This window comes from Mustela erminea, chromosome 1, assembly GCF_009829155.1.
Source record: "Mustela erminea isolate mMusErm1 chromosome 1, mMusErm1.Pri, whole genome shotgun sequence".
NCBI classification, from domain to species: domain Eukaryota; kingdom Metazoa; phylum Chordata; class Mammalia; order Carnivora; family Mustelidae; genus Mustela; species Mustela erminea.
In genome coordinates, this window is record NC_045614.1 from 12,485,150 (window position 1) to 12,504,873 (window position 19,724).

General features: G+C 46.3%; 1 protein-coding gene across 7 annotated transcripts in view; it reads left to right on the top strand.

Annotated features, from left to right (window-relative positions):
* Positions 1-19,724, top strand: part of LOC116573875 (cytochrome P450 4F3) — a 46,854-nt gene that overhangs the window by 13,422 nt on the left and 13,708 nt on the right. For 2 of the 7 annotated variants that reach the window (XR_004279046.1, XM_032314227.1), the window contains exons 1-4: positions 13,685-13,791; positions 14,181-14,379; positions 16,282-16,426; positions 19,633-19,686. Coding sequence is in view for 6 of the 7 variants with exons in the window: in XM_032314227.1 (XP_032170118.1) it covers positions 14,182-14,379; positions 16,282-16,426; positions 19,633-19,686 (397 nt within the window). In the remaining variant the exon portion in view is untranslated. Of the gene's footprint in view, positions 1-13,684; positions 13,792-14,180; positions 14,380-16,281; positions 16,427-17,393; positions 17,536-18,388; positions 18,534-19,269; positions 19,687-19,724 lie in introns of those variants that run through there. The other 5 variants (XM_032314237.1, XM_032314279.1, XM_032314271.1 and 2 more) reach the window with 5 other exon arrangements.

Sequence of the window (19,724 nt, forward strand, 5' to 3'; positions counted from 1 at the left end):
AGTCAAAGAATATCTGGTAATTCTGGAAACCCTCCTGAAGAGAAAGCTGGAATTCTCTGTCTAGTTTCCCCCTTCTTTTCTGCTTCTTGGGAGTGGTGTGTGTAGTTGGAGCTCCCTCTTGGATCAAGAGGACAAGACCACTTCTTAGGAAAGGTGAGGCAAATAACTGAATAGAGCAAGGGTCAGATCTCCCTGATCCGGGACCTCCTGGAGTCATACTACCAAGATCACAATCTCAGTGTGCTGTTTCCCAGCTATGTGTGTCGGGGAAAATTGTTGATCTCTCCGAGGCTCAGTTCCATTACCACATAGTAATAGCCACCTTATTACACTGATGGGGAGATTGCATAAGCAAATGTGCAACATCAGTGAGTCAATATCTGGTAAGCATAGGTACTTAGTGAGGTTTAGTTTGTTCCTTTCTCTCTTCTTTTTGCATCACGTTCTGAAATTGAAAAAGCTTCAGTCACAAAAGTTAAATTTAAGTATTGGTAAATGTGGCAACCTTCTGTTGGGGAAAACTATCATTAGAAGACCCAGTTAGCTGTAAATATCCATAGTTACCTCAGAGAAACTTCAAGGGTCTTTGATGGCAAACTGGTCTTGAAGTTCGGAACTGAAACACCCCCCCCCCCCCCCCGAGAGGCATGATCCGGGTTTCATTCTTGCCTAAATGTTTCAAGAGGTGGAGGTCATTGAGTCTTCAATAGTGAGGTGGGGAGTGGATCTGCCTCCTTCAGCACCTGGGACAGCGGCTGTCTTTGGACTCCCTCCTCTCAGGCTGTTAGGAGCACCCACCCTGGAGTAGGGTACAGAGTCCAGGACCTCAAAACCTTTCTGGGGCTCACAAAATGGGGCCCCTGGAGGCTAAAATATGAAAGGAACACTGCAACATGAATAAATATCTAATATTTTCTAAGCTGAATATTACACGTTTTTCTTTGCTGAGTTCTTATTAAAATATTTTTTTATTCCCCAAATTATATGCCTTCATAGGAGAAAGAACAAAGAAGAAAAAGTAAGAAAAATTATTTTTATATCCATAATTCACACATGTCAAAATAATTACTGTTCATGTTTTCTCCCATATACATCCAGATTTTACTTATATATATAATCTTTATGCAAGTAAAAAAAATGTTATTTACATCTAATTGTATTACATTTACACATAATCTCCTGTTTAAAAATGTTCTTTTACTGGCTAATAAGCCCGTGAAAAAAATGTAACATCATTACTTATTAGGGAATTGCAAAGCAGTGCTTCCTGTGATACCACTTCATATCCACGAGGATGGCAAGAGTCTGAAAAAGGGAAAATAACAGGTCTGGTGAAGATACGGAGGAGCTGGAACCCTGATACAGTGCCGATAGGAATGTTAAATGGTGCAGCCCCTGTGCACAACATTTGGTATTTCCTCAATAAATTAAACAGAACTACCGTCTGAGTCACCAACCCCATGCCTAGGTATATATCCCAAAGAGTTGAAAACAGGTGTTCAAAAAAAAAAAAAAAAAGAAAACAGGTGTTCAAACAAAAGCCTGTACACGAGTTCATGGTGGCACTATTCACAATTGTCAAAAGTTGCATATTTGGAAACAATCCAAATATCCACGGTCAGATGAATGGATAAACCAAATGTGATATATCCATAGCAAGAATTTTATGGGTTATGAAAAATAAGGAAGCACTGATATATGCTACAACATGGATGAACTTTGAAAAAGTGATACCGAGTGAAATGTCAGATACTGTATGATTCTGTTACATGAAATGTGCAGGATAGGAAGATCTAGAGATGCAGAAAGCAGACTTGTAGTTGCAAAGGCTGGAGCATGGGAGCGGGGACTGGAGGGTGCCTGTACTGGGTAGGAGATCTCCTTTTTGGTAACGAAATGCTCTGGAACTAGTTAGAGGTGATGGTTGCACAGCACTGTGAATGTACTAAATGCATAAAATTGTACACTGTATAATGGCTAACATGGCGAATTTTATGTTATGTGAATGTTACCTCAACAACAAAGGATTCATCTTGGTCATATATATTTTTTGTTAATCTGGGTTTTTCCTATGATACTATATTGTGAAAATCTTTCCATGACATTGAGTCATTTTTCCATGACATAAAATGGGGTCTTTAAAATCCCTAGGTGTTAAGTTTCAAGCCACTTTTAATCTTTTAAAATGGTATTATATTAGAAAACTGACTGGATTTTAACTCAGGTCATGATCTCAGGGTCGTGGAGTCTGCTTGACATTCTCTCTTTTTTTCTTCCTTTGCCCCTTCCCCCATTCACATGCTCTCTCTAAATACATAAATAAATACAATCTAAAGAAAAAGAAAATTTTGTCTCATTTTGCAAGAATTCTCTTCATGCACATCGATGGCTCGAGCTATGGTTTTCAATTATAAATTGTGTTACTCTCAAATAACCTATTTTTCAAAAATAATTAATAGACTTTATTGTTAGTACATTTTTATTTTTATTTTTTAAAAAGATTTACTTATTTATTTTAGAGAGAGGGGGAGAGTGGAGGAAGGGCAGAGGGAGAGAGAAACTCAAGCAGACTCCACGCTGAGTGCAGAACTCAACATGTGGCTTGATTTTACCACTCAGAGATCAGACCTGAGTGAAACCAAGAGTCAGATGCTTAAAGGACTGTGCCATACAGATGTTCCTGTTTTATTTTTATTTATTTTAAAAAAAAAATAGTTTCCATGATGAGCATGGAGTCCAGTACAGGGCTTGAATTAAAGACCCTGAGATCAAGACCTGAGCTGAGATCAAGAGTTGGATGCTTAACTGACTGAGTCAAGCAGGTGCCCCTGTACAGTTTTCATTTTACAGAATAATTGAGCATATACATATAGTTCTATATACTCATCCCACCTCAAAACCCAACACCCAATACAGAATTTGCCCTCAATCAAATAACTTGATATCAAAATTTTATTTATAGAGTAATAAATACACATACAGTTGTGTAAGATGTGGGTGTAGTTAAACACCTTTCATAGAACATGGATGGCCTCGTGACTCCACAGACTCTGATGTTTTTGGTCCTGTGAACAGCAGTATGACATTGAGAAGGGAGAAGGGAATACTTCAGCTTCCCCAGGTAAACACTGATGTCATCCTCACACCAGACTCATGGATGAAGAGAGATTAACTCACTTGCTCATGGTCATTTGGTAAGTGATGGAGTGAAGGTGAATTTGGTTAGCTTGGCTTCAGAGGTACATCTTAACCTACAAGGGAAATGATTTTCAAGGTGTGTCTCAGCCATAGATGCCTCAGATCACCTGGGATCCCTGATCTATATTCTCCACCTCCAGAGTCTGGCTTCTTTCACTTGACACAACGCATCTGAGATTCACCCATGTTGTTATATCAGTACTTTGCTGCTTTTCTATCTATTCTATCAAAGGGATAAGCCACTCTTTCTTCAGCAGGTGAAAAACATATGGATTATTTCTAATTTGGGGCTATTATGAATAAAAAAACTGCTATGAATATTTGTGTGCAAGTGTTCATTGCTCCTGGAGTGGGACGGTTTGGCCATCGTGTATGTGTACGCTTAACATGAAAAGAAACGACCAAGCTGTTTCCAGAGTGTTTGGCATTTGTAATGACGATCAGTAATGTGTGAGGGTTCTAACTGTGCCATGTACTCACCGGCCCCTGTTATTGTCAATTCTTCCCCCAGTCATCCTTATACATGTGTAATATTTCACTGTGGTTTTAGTTTGCATTTTTTTAATGATTAATGATGTTGGACATTTTTTCATGTGCCTGTTTACCGTCCATTTACCTTCTTTGGTGAAATGCCTGCTCGAATCCTTCGCCTGTTGATTCTCCTTGTGTTGTCTGCCTTCTTGGTTTTGGATCTGGAGATTCTTTATGTGTTCTTCATTTAAGTCCCTCATCAGATGTGGGATTTGCAAGTCTTTTTTCCTAGCCTGTGGCTGACCTCATCATCTAAGTTTCTTTCACAGAGCAAACATTTTAAAATAAAATACAAGTTAGCAATATTTTCATTTTATGGATTATGCTTATGGTGTTGTGTATAAGAACTATTTTGTCTGACCCGAGATCACAAAGCGTCTCTTCCATTTTTCCTCCTAAAATTTTTGGATCTTACAAAATTTAGTTCTATGAGCCATATTAAGTTAAATTTTGTGTAAAGTGTGAGGTATGATTTCACTTTTTTCTTTTCCTTTTTTTTTTTGGCATGTGGATGTCCAGTTGTTCCAGTACCATTTTTGAGGACTATCCTTTGTGCATTGACTTGCCTTGCACATTTAAAAAAATTAATTGACCAAATTTGGGTGAGTTTACTTCTGGACTCTATTCTGTTCCATTGATTTTGTCTAATCTTTGACCAATACCACACTGTCTTGGTTATTGTTGTTTTATAGTATGTCTTGAAAGGGATAATGTGAATCCTTCCTTTACATTTTCTTTTTTTAAAAGTTTTTGGCTATTCTAAGTCTTTTGCATTTTCATGTAAATTTAAAAAATTAAAAAAAAGATTTTATTTATTTATTTGACAGACAGAGATCACAAATAGGCAGAGAGGCAGGCAGAGAGGAGGAAGCAGGTTCCCGTTGGAGCAGAGAGTCTGATGTAGGGCTCAATCCTAGGACCCTGGGATCATGACCTGAGCAGAAGGCAGAGGCTTTAACCCACAGAGCCACCCAGATGCCCCTTCATGTAAATTTTTATAATCAGCTTATCTATTCTTATAAAAAGTTCTGCTGGAATTAGGGTTGTGATTTCTTCAAATCTATAAATCAATTTGAAGAGAACTTATATCTTAATAATATTGAGTCTTCCAGTCCATGAATATTGTTTATCTCTCCATTAAATAGGGTCTTCTGGGGTTTCTTTCATTAGTTTTTTTTTTTTTTTTCACTTCTGAGATCTGGAACATATTTTGTTAGATTTATACCTTGAGTATTTCACTTTCTCTGGCGTATAATATTTTAAAAAATGGTATATGAAAATATCTTTTCCAATTGTTTTCCAATTTTATTGCCACCATAAGCAGATTTGGCATACTTGTTCTGTAAAGGATCATATAGTAAATGTTTTAGTCTTGTACATTCCATTCAGGATCTCCTCCTTCTCTTGCTCCTTCTCCTTTTAGAATCCTCTTAAAATATAAAACCACTTCTTAGCTTGTAGACCATAAAAAACAGACCACAGGCCAGATTGGGCCCATGGACCATGGTTTGCTGACCCCTGGAATATGGAAATTGAATTTCTATGTTCTAAAGTCTATGTAGAATATGTCCTATATAGATTTTTGTATATTGATCATGGAACCTGAACTCTATTGGATAACTCTCGTTGGAATACAAATAATGCTGTTATTTCATCAGTCTTAAAAAGTCCCTTCCATCGATCCACTTTCCCACTGACACACCATTTCTTTCCTTCACACCCTTCAAAGTGTGATCTATACTTGAGTGTTACGTATCTCTTCTCCGACTACAAACAGGCTTAGGCTAAGGACCATGAGTGAATGAGAGATGGGGAAGAAAGGCATGAAGCTCATGGGTCCCCAGGACTCTGTTGCACCTGTGTTTATAATTCTAAGGATGCTAGCCTGCTCTCACTGACATCAGTTGCGCCCTCTGCTCGACAGTTTGGGGACAACAAACTCTAAGGTTTCAGGTCTCCATTAGTTCAATATGCTTGCGTCTGCGGGACTGTGTTGTGTATCTGGTGTAAGTGTATGTGTGACTGTGTGTGCATTCATGTTACTGTGTGTACACATGGGTGAGTGTATATGTGAATATATACATGTACTTGGGTGTATGCATGTGAATATGTGTGCATATGTGTTTGTGTGTGGATGTGTAATTGTGTGCATGTGTGGGTGCATAGGTGTCTGTGACTGTGTGTGTGTAAGTGTGTGATCGTGTGTGTCTTAAAGTTACTAAACCCTGTAACTCGCAGGGACCTTAGATGGCTAAATAAGGGTGAGGTTCCCCCCTCGCCAAGATTTATTTATTTGTGAGAGACAGAGAAAAAATGCACAGGGTGGTGGGGGCAGGCAGAAAGAGAGAATCCAAGCAGACTCCACACTGAGCGTGGAGCCCAAGGCGGGCTCATCTCAGGACCCTGAGATCATGACCTAAGCTGAAACCAAGAGTCAGGAGCTCAAATGACTGGGCCATGCAGGCATCCCTAAGCGTGAGTGTAAGAAGGAGCCCTTTGCAAAGGTATGGGCAGGACCAAGAGAAATTTCCCATCAGGGCTAGTTCAGTGACCTGAGGGTACCAAGAGCTGAGAGCTGCCATCACCCTCAAGTCCATGGGTCCAGGGAGTACCTAGCTATTCCTGGAATCTAGAGGGCTTTGCAGTCATGGAAAGTGCTGTCATGCAAAATCTCTCCTTTGGCAGATGATGGATGTCATTTTTCTAATATTCTCCAATTGCCTGCAGGTGCCTGCCACTGACCCAACACTATTTCCTTACTTGACCCAAAGAGGCTGCAGGTAGGTGGCCAAAGACTCCTACTGTAGCCCTGGGTCTGGTGGGTGTCTGCTCCAAATGCCTCCCCAGATGGTGGTTTACTCAGCTCCTCTGCACCATGGTGACCCCCTTGCCTGCTGGCTAAGGGGGGTGAAATCCTGCCTCTTTCTTTGAAAGCTATACTGCTTTTATTGTGATGTTCTTGGGGTCCCCTTCCATTGGCTGTTGTATGCAAAATTCCCTTTTACACTCCACAGGGATGATCTCTGTTGACAGCAACCCACCTCCTTGAGTGGTGGGGGTGGTTTGACTACTCTTCAAACATCCCAAAACTCCTGTCCAGGGGAAGTTGATATCAACTCTTGTGGGGTCTCAGGACTTTCCTGGTTTCCTCTTGGCCTTATTTTTCCAAAGCCAGCTCCTTTGCTTTCCTGGTACTTCTGTCAAGATGCTGACAGCTCCAGCTTATGGATCTGACCCTTGCCATGCTCCAGGGGCTGGTTGGGTTTCCTGATCTTTATTATGGTAACTGAAATGTAGCAACTATTTCCAGCTTGAGTGTTGGGCCAGATATCATCACCATGGATCGCCTGCAGGACTGGTTCTGAGTGAAATTGCCTCACTGTCTTTGTTTTTCTCAGCATGTCTGAGGAAGGAAGTAAGATTGACACAGTTTTTAGGACATTTGATTACCCCACTCTGTGCTGGCTCTTTACAGTCCTGGTGTGGTTTTAGGGGTGGGAAGTGGTGTTTATTTGCTGTTCATTCCTCCATGTCATTCAGGTTTCTGCTCAAAGGTCATCTCCACAGGACAGCCCTCCCTGATTTTCCCTTGGTCACTTGCAAGCATATCTCGCTCTGTTAATTTTCTTCATTACCACCTCCATTTGACTTGGTCTTATTTCCTGTTGGCTTCTCCCATCAGACATGAGCACCACCATCCAGACACCACATCTGTCTTGTTCTTCCCAGGTCTCGGGTCCTAGCACCATGCCTAGGTACAGACAGGATGCTCAAGTACAGTTTGTTGTTGGAGAATGAACTACCTGGGAGGTATAAGTCCCCCTTTCCATTTTACTGAGGAGGACATGGAGCTCAGAGAGGGCAAGCGACTTGACCAAGGTCACACAGCCAGTGAGGAGCAGAGCTGGGATCTGAACTCTGTTGTGCTGAATCCAGAACTGTTCCTTCCCAACGGCTAAGGAAAGGAAAAGAGGGACCCCGGCCACCAGGCAGACTGCATGCTTGCTCTAAACCCCAGATTCACTCCTGGGACGTGTGTCTTCATGGCGACACAAAAGAAAAACTGCTTCTCTGTTTTGTGCACCAACAACGTGCTGCCCCCCTCACCCTTAATGTGCCAAATCTTGATTTCTTTTAAAATTGGTGTTTTAATGATAAAGATTATAGCAGCACAGTGTGAAAGACAAAAAACATAAGAGACAAGTAGAAAGTTAAAAGGATGAAGACTCCAATTCTACTTCCTCCAAGTCCACTGTGATGTGAGGATTCTTCTGGAATTTTTTCAATGTGTATGCAAACATGTGCACACACAGACCCATGTGCATGGGATCATTACTCATATGTCAATTTTTTATTGAGCTATAAATCATGTTTATACATTATTACATTGACATGTAACATTATATTAGTTTCAGATGTACCCATGATTTAATATTTGTGTATATTGGGAATTGATTACCACAATAAGTCTGGTTAACATCTTTCGTCACATGTAGCTACTTGATTTATTTTGCTGATGAGAACTTTTAAAAGAATACTTATTTATTTATTTTAGAGATATTTATTTACTTATTTATTTGAGAGAGAGAATAAAAGTGCTGGGAGGAGCAGAGGGAGAGGGATAAGCAACCTTGTGCTGAGCACAGAGCCTGATAAAGGGCTGGAAATCTTACGACCTCGAGATCATGACCTGAGCCAAAATTAAGAGTCAGTGGCCCACCCAGGGCTCCGATTATTTATTTATTTCACAAAGAAAGCGAGCAAGAGAGGGGGAGAGGGAGAGGGTGAGGAAGAGAAACAGATTCCTTGCGAAGTCCAGAGCCTGATCCCAGACCCATGAGATCACCTGAGCCCAAACTGTCCAATGCTCAACAAATGAAGCCACCCAGGTACCCCTAGAGATGAGGCATTAAAGATTTACTCTCAGCAACTTTCAAATATACAATGCAGTGTTCTTAACTATAGTTAGGAAGCTACCTATACATTGTATCCCTAGGGCTGACTTATTTCACTGATGGAAGTTTGTACCTTATTGCCCCCTTCACCCACTTCACCCGCTCCGTATACCCCGCCTCTGGCAACCATCAATACGTCCCCTGTTTCTGCGAGTTCACTTATCTTTTAAAGATTCCATATAAGTGAGATCATGTGATACTTGTCTTTTTCCATCAGGCTTATTTCACTGAGCACAATGACCTCAACAAGGTCCATCCATCCATCCACGTTGTCACAAACGGCAAAATTTCTTCCACATATCACTTTAAAAAAAAGATTTATTATTATTATTTGTTTATTGGACAGACAGAGATCACAAGTAGGCAGAGAGACAGGCAGAGAGAGGGAGGAAGCAGACTCCCTGCTAACCAGAGAGCCCGATGCGGGGCTTGATCCCAGGACCCTGAGATCATGACCCAAGCCGAAGGTAGAGGCTTAACCCGCTGAGCCACCCAGGCGCCCCTCACATATCACTTTGAAATGTACTTTCTTCTCCTCTTTCTGAAATGTCTGATGGAATGCTTGCAATGCTACACAATGTTTTTTTTCAAGCCCACTTTACAGACATGAAGACTGAGGCTCAGAGGGCTGGCAGACTGTTCCCAAAACTGGCAACTCACAGAGCAACTGTTATCTCTGGTCTGACACACACTTGCCCACTTCCTGACTCTGGGTGTGACTGCCGTCCCTCCAACACTGGCTGGGGGATATTCCATAAGTCAAACCATGTGATTTAGCAGCAGAGACATTCTTTGTTGGGTGAGAAACACTGGGGATGCTCCAGCCTCCTCTGGCTCAGAGTAGAAAGACCCCACCTGAGGCTTTCTGCCTTGGGAAACAGGGGGAGCCCTGATCTGATAGACTCTGCCTTTGTGATACTGCAGAGACCTGTTGGGGTTTTAGTCCTTAGTTCAACACCTACATAGGGCTTCAATATGAGGCCAGATTTTGCTGTCTACCTTGACCTTGGTCAGTTGTGTGATCTTACCTGTTGTGCTCTTAGCCCCAGCGTCAAAAGAACAAGAATCCACTTGCCTTTTTGTGTGGCATTAGTATCTTTTACATCATACTTGCCCTTGGTGACTCGCCTTCTTCCTTCAGATCTCTGTTCACCCTGCTGCCTGGCACAAGGTGGGACCCCGACCCCTGGCACATCACTTACGTGATATGTTCTTGATCATTTGTTCGATCACTGTCCTTATCTCCACAAGATGTGAGCCCCCTGAAAACAGGGACTGGGCCCATTGTGCTCTCATGGCAGCATCTCAAGTGTCTAAAATATGCTCAACACAGGAGAGATGTTCAAAAACTTATGGTTGTGTGGACAGCCCCTGGAGATTTAGATTTTTCTCCTTATTTTAAAACTGAGAAAAAAAAAAAAAGCCAACCCTGGGAATCAGAGAAGTGAAGCCTTTCTTCTCTTTCCCTGCAACCTGTCTTAAAGCAACGTTTCTAAAAACTCGAAGACGTGTACACAGTTTTCCTGAGGATCTACTTAGACACAGTTTGGAGTCAATATTTCTGGGTAGGAGTGCAGGATTCTGAATTTCCTACCAGCTTTCAGGTGATACCTATGGTGGAAGTCTGAGGACCACCTTGAGTAGCCAATCCTTAGAGTATATGGCTGCAAACCTTTCTTTCATTCCCAGATAGTCAATGAGCATTGACTGTGTGCAAGGCTTTGCTGTCACCTGTACTGTCATATTTACCTAATTAGCTGTGGGGCTGGAGCAAGTTGCTTCCCCTGTCTGAACTCTGGTTCCTCTTCTGTAAAAACAAACAAACAAACAAACAAACAACCCTCCCCCCAAAACAACAAACTCATGAATGAGATATTGCAGGGCTGTTGGATAATTACACAGCAACAACAGAAACAATAACAGTGACTGGCATTTACTAAGCCCTTCCTCTGTCCTATGTGTTTTATGTGCGCTATCTTTTCTTTAAATTTAATTTTTTCTTTTTTAATTTAATTTAATTTTTTTCAGTGTTGCAAGATCCATTGTTTATGCACCACACTTACGTGCACTGTCTTTTAAAATTATTCCTGCTACTTTAGGAGGTGGTGCTAATGAAATGTCCATGTGCAGATGCAAGGAGCTCTGTCCGGTGGTTCAGGGAACCCAGGGTGAAGTGCGGCTGCCTGGTGCACAGCCAGGCTCCACCAGCTGTAGGACTTCGGGCGAATCAATCACTCAAAGAGCTTTCAGCCTCAGCTTTGTCATCTGTAAAATGAGTGGGGGAAAGTGGGGGCTTAAAACAAGATCATGGCTCATGTGGGCAAATGCCATTCCTGCTGTAACTGCCCATTCACTACTGGCACACAGTAGGTCCACAGTGAGCGGAGCCCCTCTGGGCTTTGAGGGCTCTTTCTCTTGTGTGTCTAGGATTCTGCCTGGATTAGCATACTCTGGCCATGCCCCCTGACCCCTCTGTGGATGGACCTGCCAGAAGGGGTAGTCTGCTCTGCCTCCACGGAGAGGAAGAAAAAGCAGGCAGGTGGGGGTGTTGCAACCCACTCCACCGAGGGCTTTAGTTCAGGCTTTAGTCGCCTGAACTCCTGGCCCATGGGAGTGAGGGAGGGGAGAGTTTGGGGCATCACCAGCATCCTACCAGTGTCAGGAGGACTCTTTCCCCATTCTTTGCTCAGTAGCTTTGCCAGGAGCCCCAATCCCTCATGTCGTCTCTCACCTAAGAGCACCCCATAGACAGTTCTGGACAAGACCAAGGAAGGAGCCCAGAGGGGAGCACTAGTTCCATTGATTGATGCATCCTGGATGTGAGAGGATAATCTACTGGGCAATGGGAGTGTCTTAAGAATTCTCCTTCTAGAAGAATAAATGAAACAAGATGGGATTGGGAGGGAGACAAACCATAAGTGACTCTTAATCTCACAAAACAAACTGAGGGTTGCTGGGGGGAGGGGGGTGTGGAGAAGGGGGGTGGGGTTATGGACATTGGGGAGGGTATGTGCTATGGTGAGTGCTGTGAAGTGTGTAAACCTGGCGATTCACAGACCTGTACCCCTGGGGATAAAAAATACATGTTTATTAAAAAAATAAAAAATTATAAAAAAAAATTCTCCTTCTGGGTCACCTCATTGCCTGAGATTCCACCATGTAAATGTCCCTGGATTCATAGGGCATTGTCCCTTATGAACAGTGTGGAGCAGCATGGCAGAGGGGAAAGGCTTGGGCTTGGGGAATATGACAGACCTGGCTTCCTTCAAGCTCTGCAACTTGGGCTAGAGGCTTGCCCTCTCTGAGCCTCAGTTTTCTCTGCTGTTAAATAGGTTACCTCCCTCCTGTGGATGTCATCTCCTGGGTCTCTCTTCCTGATTCAGGGCACTGGCTCAGAAGCTGAGGACAGGGTGAAGCATTAGTTCATAGGCAGATCATCTGGCACACAGTAGGATTACTTTATGTAGCGCACCTGGCACACTGAAGTAACATTTTGTGCTCAGTACCTGGCACTCAGTGGACATGCTTTATGTGGAGCCCCTAGTACATACCCCAGTAGGCACTCTTTATGTAGTATGTCTGGCATTCAGTAGGTATGCTTTATATAGAACACCTGTCATACTGTAGTCTGATTTATGTAAAGTTCACAGCAAATCGCAGGTACACTTTGTGTAGAGTACCTGGCACACAGTAGGCATGTTTCATGTAAAGTATTTTGCAGAGTAGGCTCACTTTCTGTAAAGCACCTGACACATAGTAGGTGTGCTTTATGAGGGCATCTGGCGCACAGTAGGTATATATTACATAGAACACCCAGCACACAGTAGGTGCGCTTTATATAAAGTACCTAGCACATGGAAAATGTGCTTTAGTTAGAGCTCCCAGCACTTGGAGACATGCCTTAGGGAGGGTACCCAGCGCACAGTAGCCATGCTTTAGGTAGACCACCGGGCATACATAGGATTTGTAGAGAGTACCTGGCACACAGTGGGAGCACTTATATAGTGTACCTGACACATAGTAAGCACAGTTCGTGTAGAGTTTCCAACACACTGTAGGCATACTTTTTGAGGTGCCTAGCACACAGTAGGCATACTTAACACACAGTCTTCTGCAAGAGTAGGTTTACTTTATTGGAGTGTTGGCACACAGCAGCACAAATACTAGAGTCAATCCTTTCTCTTCAGCCTGTCTTTTTGGAGCGTTCTGATCCTTTCCATCTTCCTGTGGAACTATCTTCTGTCCTAATCTCAGGCCCTCATCGGACCACCCTCCATTTTCCAGATGGTAAGACTGAGTCCAAGGGTGCAGGCACAGCTCACAGTCACAGCCAGGATGGGGCAGAACTCCACGCAGGGTCTCCCAGCTCTGCTTCCTCTGTCTGGCCACACCATCTCCTGGCCCCCTGACCCCCTGCAGCCTTACCTCCTCACCCCCAGGTGCACCCTTCTCTCTGGGCCCCTGACCCCCTGAATCTGATGCAGGTAATCCCCAGCCAGGCCGGTTCCTTTGTTCCTGCCCCAGCAGTCATGTCCAGGCCCTGGGCTGCTGGGAGGCAGGACTGAACTCCTGCCAGGGTGGCAGTCCAGAGGCCAGAGGCTTCCTGGTTCTGTGCTAAAAACTAATGCAGGCCACCCCCCTGAGTCACGCATACGGAGGGGAGCCCCAGATAAGTTTTGGGCCTGATCCTGTTCCCATGACACCTGAACTCTCAAGATTTGGCCTAATCCTGTTCCCGTGACACCTGAACTCACAAGTTTTTACCTGCTGCACCCCAACTTTGAAAGGGCAGGGGTGGCTGTTAACTTGGGCGCCCAGGGTCACCTTTGCCCATCCCCCAACTCACGCCTTACCCCACGTGGGAGGCACATTGAGTTCTGAGGATCCAGCACCCAAACTCTCCTGATAACGCTGAAGTCCCCCTCCCCCACCCACCATTTGGGCCACTGCCAGGCGGGGAGGAGGAATCCAGACAGGCGGGATTGGCTGGCTTAGCCTGGCCCCTGGCAGTGTTGTCCCCTAGGTCAGGGGCCAGAGGCAAAGACTTCCCCAGAGGAAAGGAGAGGAGAGAGAGGAGGTTGTGTGGCTAAGCTGCTCCTGACTGAAGGTACCAGGCTGGGTATCCTGGCCCTGGGTGTGGGGGTGGGGAAGGATGCTGCCCCCGGGGGCGCTGAATCCAGGGCGCAGCTGTCCTGGGCTAAGAGGGGCTACCACCAGTGGGAGGTTAACTATGTTTCACTCTGTCTCTGTTTCCCTTTTTCTCCCTCTCACTCTACCTCTTCCTCTGGAATTCTTCTGATTCTCTTCCCCCTTTGGCAACGCACCCCCCCCCACCCCGCCCCACACAGTTTGCCCAATTCCCAGTGCTCACTTTCTCTGCCCCTTCCTGTCTCTCCCATCCTGTCCCTGTCCCTCTCATCCTGGGTCTGTTTGTGAGCAGTCCGGGGAGCTCACCCCTGGGTCTTAGGAACTCACCCTCTATTCCCTCTGTCCCAGGATGTCACAGCTGAGCCTGTCCTGGCTGGGACCGGGGCAGCTGGCAGCCTCCCCGTGGCACCTCCTGCTGCTGGCTGGGGCCGCCTGGCTGCTGGCCCGCATCCTGACCTGGAGCTACCGACTGCATGACATCTGCTGCCGTCTCCGGTGTTTCCCGCAGCCTCCGAGGCGCAACTGGTTCTGGGGTCACCTGGGCCTGGTGAGTGTGGGTGGGAGATGGGTCTGGGGGATCAGGGAGGTTGGAGTTCTTGAAGCATCTGGGATGGCGATCAGGGCTTGGGCTGGAGTCTGGGCCAGGGAAGAAGCTGGGAGGCTAGCGGAGCTCCTCTTTACTCACTCATTCTTCTACTCTGCCATCCCAGGCCATTTGCATATCTTTGCCCTCCCAACTTTCTCCATTTCATCCACTTCCTGCCTCTCCTCCCTACATTAATGTCCCTCTGAAGGGCTCCCATGGCAGGCTGCACAGGCACAGTCTCCTGGGGCTTGCAGGGCTCATAGGTAACTTGGACATCTTTTCAAGGGTGCTGTATGGGAAGGGGGGGTGTCCACCCCCTGCCTGGCCCATTTCCTTGTGTCTGCTCACTTCCCTACAGGTATTGGCTATGACCTCACCACCCTGACCCACAGGGGTCTAGCTTCCCACCCATACCCCTTCCCAGGACAGCTTCCTCTTCCCTGCTAAGATGTCCCAATGGGCCCATTACCCAACCTGAATAAAGTTAACTGCTCACTTCCCCTTGCACAAGCTTTCTTTGACCCCTCTCCTGCACCCCAGATGTTGATTTTTGGTCAACTTTTTGGTCAACTTTTGGGTCTGCTATGCTTAATTAGAGTTAATTGTCCAATTACTTATCTTCCACCTATCCAACTAGATAGTTGCTCTGGGGAGCAGACACCTGAATGCCCAGCCCAGGGGCTGATATACAACAGACACTCTAAGTGTTTGATGACATAGGCGGTGAATTTGCAATCACCTGCCATGGTCAAGGCCATGATGAGCCGTGAATGAGCAGTTAGCCGCACGCATCCACTGCTCAGGATGAGAACCATGGCTGGAGGAAGGATTTCCTGTGATTTTACTGCTTATCGCTTAGGTTGGAACGGGACATTCTGGGACACATTGTGGAGGTTGCCTGAGATTCTGGGTCTTAGAATGTTCTTAAGAAACCCTGGGCATAGCAGGAATGTTATCAATTTACTGTTTATACTCCCCCCTCCAGGGCTTGGCCATGGAGGCTGGTCTGGGTCACTCTTCTCTAGGTCCTCTGGCTGTGTGAGCTCAGCTGAGTCACTCTCCCTCTCTGGACCAATCTCATAATTGCCTCAGGGTTCCTGGGGGAGCAGGGAGCCGTCAGAAAGGTGAAAATGCTTTCTGTTCACCTGTCTGTAGCACCTGAGAGTATTTGTCAGGCCAGGATGGGGTATCCTGGAGGGACGGAGAGGGACTGAAGAGAATGCATCTCTAGGAGTTAACCATGCCCCCAGTTCGCCATTTGGGCGATATGGCCTGGTTTCCTCGTTCGTAAAGAGCACAACTGATCAGAGTTCATAAGTTCAGGGGCGATATATAGATAAAGAGATAGACAGGATGCTCTATGCACAGCCTTGCCAGGCAATAGGCACTCAAAGGTGGGAGCTACCCTCCTGAGTGATGAGCAGAGATACATCTGTCCCTTGGGGTCTTTCAGGGGCTGGAATGTCTTGAGACCCTTCACCGTGTGGGAGCTGGGGGTATGTGGATTGGCCAGGACATGACAGGGTGTGGGAATGAGCCCCAGTACAAGTCCTGAGGCCACCCTGCTGACCACAGACCTCCCCCATGGGAACCTTGCTGAGGTTGGAATCACTCCCAGGAGAAGAAGAATCTCACTTCTCAAGCCATGGTCAGACTCTCTGTGGGCACAGAGTGTGTCTTCTCCTTGTGACCTGGGTTGCAGCCTTGGGACATGGAGAGGCCTTTAGGACCCTCCTGTCCCCAGAGGGAAGGCAGAGGTTCCCTCCATCCATGCAGAATCTGGACACTCTGTCCACTGTAGAGGCTGCAGGGACACCGGCTGTGGCTCCTTCTGGGGAGGTGACGGCCCCTGTTTCCTTGTAGGCCCCCCCCACGGAGCAGGGTTTGAGGGTCGTAAGTCAGCACGTGGCCATCTACACCCAGGGGTTCAAGTTGTGGATGGGTCCTATCTGGCCCCTGGTCGTTTTGTGCCACCCCGACATGGTCCGGAGTGTCACCAGCGTCTCAGGTACTCATGTGGAGCTTGTGGTGGTGGGTGCTTTGACATACCCCAGGGCTTCCAACCCCTCCATCTCCAAGCTTCCCTGCAGCCCCTGCAGGTCACTGGGCCCTCCTCCCCTCTTCTCTCGCGGCCACCCTCCTCTTCCCTTCTGGTATTTGCCAACCCCGTTCTCTCCCTCTCCTCCCTCCACTGTTCAATCCAAGGCTCTGTCCTGGAGGAAACCCCAATCTTGAAGACATGGATCTAGACAGAGAGATTCCCTAACTGATGAGGTAAGGAATTGGCCAGAGGGAGATAGCTGTGGCGGCCCAGAGGAGAATCAAGGCCTCTGTTGGGGCAGGCTAGGAGACTTCCTGGAGGAGGAGTTACTGGATCTGGGAAAAGACCAAAAATCTTTTTATTTTTTTTTTTAAAGATTTTATTTATTTATTTGACAGAGAGAGAGGTCACAAGTAGGGAGACAGAGACAGAGAGGGGAAGCAGGCTCCCTGCTGAGCAGAGAGCCTGATGCGGGCCTCGATCCCAGGACCCTGAGATCATGATCTGAGCTGAAGGCAGAGGCTTAACCCACTGAGCCACCCAGGTGCCCAAGACCAAAAATCTTTTTAAAGGACAGGGCGGAGTGATGCAGTGCACACTGATAGCATCCGAGGTCCCCTGCTGGGCCTGGTCTCACTCTCACCCATCCCCATGGCCAGAGCAATGAGGGTTGTCATCTGGTGGAGTACCTGGGCTCCTACTTCTGTGACATCCATAGACATTCTGGTGGGTTGATTCCTTCCACCCTAGCCTACAGCTTGTCCACTGCAAGTTCATTGCCCTCCTGCACCAGGCCCCAGGAACCTCCCTGAGGAGAGCCCACTCCAGCCTGGCTCCCTTCCTTGTCTTCTGCTTCCTCTACCTCCAGACAGACCAGACTGAGCAGGGAAATGAGCAGCATCTGACAGAGATCCTGTCTTTTTAATACCCGAATTCTGGTTGACTCTGGGAAGGCCCCCTGTTCTCTCTGGATACCAGAGTCTCTTTCAGTTGTGAGTGGTAGAAACTCAATCCTATGTGGTCCAATCAAAGAAAGGACACCTATTTACAGTGAAATCCAGGGATGTTGTCTTCAGGTATGGCTGGATCAAGGTCTCAAACAACATCATCAAAATCTGTCTTCATTTTTTTGTTGCTGTTGTTGTTTCCCACTGTGATAGCTTCACTCTCATTCTTGTAAAGATGAGTCCCAGAATCTCAAGCCCTGTGGAAAAGTGACCGTATTCCGAACAGTTACAGGAAAAGTTGAAGAATTCCCTTTAATTTTCCTGACCTGTATCCCAGGATCGACTTTTAATTAATTAATACATTTTATTTATTTATTTGAGAGAGAGAGAGAGAGAGAGAGAGAGAATGCATGAGCAGGTGGGAGGTGAGAAGAAGGGAGAGAGGGAGAAGCAAACTCTCTGCTGAGCAGAGAGCCTGATGTGGGACTCAATCCCAGTACCCCAGGATCATGACCTGAGCCAAAGGCAGATGCTCAACTGATTGAACCACCTAAGTGTCCCAATTTTTCATTTAATCACTGTGGATCTGATTGTCTAGTCTTGGCAAGTACAGGTTCTCAGAGCTATTCTTTTGGGGCTCAAAGCAATTCCGTGGCTAAGAATGGAGACTCTGCATTCAGACAGACCTGGGCTTAGATCTCTGGAATGCACTTAGTACCTGGGAAATTTTAGGCAAGTAACTTCATTCTTCAGAGCCTCAGTTCTCTTATGTTTAGGATACAAAATGGGGAAAGACCCCTTTTGTTCTTGTAACCAACGGACCCCAGTTGTCATATGGATGGACTGAGGAGGGATCCCAGGAGGAGGCTGGGCTGCCGAAGGGTATTCATGGGGTTCAGGTCTGGGTCTTTGTCCTGCATGTACTTCTAGCCTATGGCCACCTAGAAAGAGCATGAATTGGGCCCTCTTTGTTCCTCTCCAGATTCAGAGCTCAGAGGAAGGTCTGCTGTACACACAGGACCTGGCAAGCACCTATGGGGATGTGTGCTGCTGGTGGGTGGGTCCCTGGAATGCGGTGATCCGCATCTTCCACCCCACCTGCATCAAGCCCGTGCTCTTTGCTCCAGGTAGACACACTATGACCATGGCTTACTCACTGCTGAGGTCTCTGTGCTGCTTCCAGCTTAGTTGGTGACCCAGTTGCAGATAGGAGGGGCTTTGGCAGAGATGATTCTGTCTCTGTCTCACCTGCACCCCCACCGGCCAGACCCACAGTCATGTGTGCTCATGCCTAGGGTGTGATTATGCAGTGTGTGCTGTATGACCATGTCTAGTGATATTTATGTTTCCACCTGCCTTCTGGTTACAGCCGGTGTACATTACGCTTGGTTATACCTGCCTGGTATACGGTTATACCTGCTATCCAGTGAAGGTGCCCTTTGTTATGTCTGGGGCTTGACTGTGGCCAAGGATATTTGAGACATGTGTGGGTTCTGTCTGGCTTTTGTCCGAGATGCCATTTGAGATGTCCGGTTCTCCTGTTGGTCATGTCTGGGCCATGTCTGGGGTTTGTCTGAGGTCCGTGACCCAGAATTCTTCTGAGAAATGCTGAGGCTTCCTGTGAGTCTTGTCCAGAGCCTGTCTTAGGATATGTCTGTGTCATACCTAGTCCACAGCTGTGACATTAGTGGGGTCATATTTAAGTCTTGTCTGAGGCCATCTGAAGGACATGCTGATGTTGTATCAAGTTGACTTTGGGTCCATGTCAGAGCACATTGCATCCTGTCAATGTGTGTTATGCACAATGTTTCATGTTAGGATGTGTTAACACATGGTGGGGCCATGTGTTCTGGGACAGATGAGGTGTCCTAGGACTCTGTAAAGGCATTTTGTGGAGTGCTGACTTGTGTTTGGGTGTTTTGAACAAATTGGACCAGGTAGGAGCCATGTCAATTTATGGTGGGGTGTTTTTTTTGCCATGTTAGGGTGCATCTATGTATATGGGGATGTGTCTGCAGGCTCTGCCTTTGTTCTGCTCTGTGCTGCAGCCTGGTCTGGCCTCCCCTCACCTCCCCACTTCTCTCTGTTTCCTCTGCTCTTGTTTCCATTCCTGCCATGCTGGGCTTGGAGTGGGTATGGAGACCCCTGGTGGCAGCTTCTATCCCCCCAAACCAAAGCACTTCCCCTTCCCCTCTTATGAACCCTGATGGTCCTCCTTCTTGTCAGCTGCCATCGCACCCAAGGACATGGTCTTCTACAGCTTCATGAAACCCTGGCTGGGTGAGTAACTGTGGGTACAGGGGACTGGGGACAACCTT